Genomic DNA, 2,369 nt, shown 5'->3' on the forward strand with positions numbered 1-2,369 from the left:
CGTTGTAGAGGCAGCGTGCACCTGAGCAGTGAGAGCAGCACCGCCAAGCTCCCTCCCCAGGATCTACACTCAGCATCTCAGCACCCAGCCTGCCATAGCTCTGAGCTGTGTCTGTGAGCATCGGTGTTTCATCTCGATTTATTCTGTGCCTCCGTTAGCAAGACGTATTCTAAGGTAATTGCTTCTTTATGCCATTTCAGCTTAGGAAACGTTTCATAGGAACCTCGACTTTCCAATAGTAGGGGGAAATTTTGAACACTCCAATAAAATGGCTATAGCATTTACAAAAGATTGGAGGACGCCACGTGATTCTCCAGGCCAAGGACTACCACTGGGCTATGAAGTTCAATCAATGGCCACAAAATAAGAGGAATAAAGAAGGATATGAAATCTCTAAGCTCAAGGAGATAAATGAGAGAGATGAGACCTTCAGAGGCAGACAGAAAAGCAGAAGCTGCAGGATCTCCATTTACGGTTCTCAGAAAAACAAAGTTGCGTCAGACAAGACTGAATGACGAGAGGGTTTGACAGCAGGTTCCAAGGAATACACAAAAGGGAGGCAGGAGGATGGTTCTTGTTGAAGAAGGGTTTTCTGGAACGTCATCAAAGAGGACCCTATCTAATTAGTCAGAGCCTATCAGAGACACTCGTGAAAAGAAGCTTAAAACCAACACTCATTAAAATGAAGGTCAGATTCTTCGGTCTCAATGAAAGGTACGGGGACCTTTGTCAGAAGGTAATTCAAGGTGCTCTTTACTGAAAAAAAAAAAAAACTGGGTGAGATGCTGACATGAGAGCATAGAAGTACTTCTCCCCAATTAAAATAAAAATAGAAGGAAAACCAGCTGTGTCAGTGTCTTTCTCTTACCTTATTTTATCTTCTCAACAATATGTGAGGTTATAAAAAAGGAAACAGAGGCTCAGGGAAGCAAAGCAGTTTTACCAGTGTTACCTAAATAGGAAGTTTCCACCCCAAATTTAAATCTGGAATTGAACGTTTCCAGGGTCCTTCCTGTTTCTGCAGCACACTGCCTCCGTATGGGCAGCGGTCTCTGTGTGGATGAAAGAGGAAAAAGACCAAGATAATGCTTGAAAGAGGAAAGTATGAGGTCTTTCTGTGAATGATTTGTATCAGAGAAAGAAACTACGGATGGAGATAGAAAATCCTCTCTTGGAACCTCAGAGCCGGTTACATAAGCACCAGCTGGATACTGGGGATGAGGTATTAAATGTGCAATCACTCTTCTGCAGACCTGAGAAGCGCTCAGCCAGAAGGCTAGTGATCAGCACGGACTCTTGAGGGAAATCACTGCATCCCAGTTACTGACAGACACCTAGTCTAGACACATCTCTTACTGAGGATAAGTAGCATGGAAAAAAAATCAACTTGAGACTCACAGGAAAAGTATTGAAAAATCAAGATAAAGGGAATAGGAGATTGACAATACAGGGGTCATTCTTTAGAGCAGGAGTGGCAAGCTTTTTTGTAAAGGTCCAAATGGTAAATTTTCTAGGTGCTGCAGACCATACTGTTTCTGTCACAATCACCAGCTCTAAGGAAAGGCATGAAAACTGTCACAGACAACACGTAATGAAAGGGCGTGGCTGCGTCCTGATAAAATGCTATTTATCAAAACAGACGGCAGACCAGATTTGGCCCGTGAGCTGGAGTTGCCTATCTTTGCTCTAAAAATAAGGAAATTAAGGAATATAAATGATCAATAAACATTTGAAAAATATTCAGTTTAGTAGGATTCCAAAAATTACACATCTAAACAGCAATGCAATTGTTTATCAACAAACAAGTGACAAAATATTTTTCAAGAAGTTATTGTTAGAAGAGGTTCAGGAGCCACTGGTGCTGCGCTGAGACGCTTCAAAGCCTTATTAAGAATGTCTGGATCCCCATGAAGCCCTACTATACCCGAGTTTACCAGGAGATTTGGGTAGGAGTGGGGTTGTTGGGCTTCATTGTTTATAAAATTGGGAGTGCTGATAAAAGAAGTAAAGCCTTGAAAGCTCCCAGTCCTGCACCTGCTCATGGTCACCATTAACCAGAGTTATGCGGATAGAACGTCAGTCTGGCCGTGTTGGTTGGGAACGTGAGACATCGCGTTGACTTGTGGACATGCCGCTGCCCTCATGCATGAATAAACATACCTGTGAGAACCACGCAAAAAAAAAAAAAAGAGAGATTCAGTAGGATGATTTTATATACTTCTGACAAAAGTATAAATAGGTATAATTTAGCTTAAAATTATTTGTTGTAGAAAATTATGTGTATATGTGTAATATATATGTATATTATGTTAAGTGAAATAAGTCACAGAGTGAAAGACAAATATTGTATGATATCACTTTTATATGGA

The 2,369-nt window shown here is 41.2% G+C and overlaps 1 protein-coding gene across 1 annotated transcript; it reads left to right on the forward strand.

The window, feature by feature from the left end:
* The first annotated feature begins 1,150 nt into the window (after positions 1–1,150).
* Positions 1,151–2,057, forward strand: LOC102523555 (ATP synthase subunit ATP5MPL, mitochondrial-like). Its single transcript, XM_032466347.1, has 2 exons — positions 1,151–1,222; positions 1,842–2,057. Exons 1-2 carry the CDS (start codon positions 1,151–1,153, stop codon positions 2,052–2,054), a joined length of 285 nt encoding a protein of 94 aa, XP_032322238.1. The 3' UTR covers positions 2,055–2,057.
* The last annotated feature ends 312 nt before the right edge of the window (positions 2,058–2,369 follow it).

Source organism: Camelus ferus, chromosome 2, assembly GCF_009834535.1.
Source record: "Camelus ferus isolate YT-003-E chromosome 2, BCGSAC_Cfer_1.0, whole genome shotgun sequence".
Taxonomy (NCBI): domain Eukaryota; kingdom Metazoa; phylum Chordata; class Mammalia; order Artiodactyla; family Camelidae; genus Camelus; species Camelus ferus.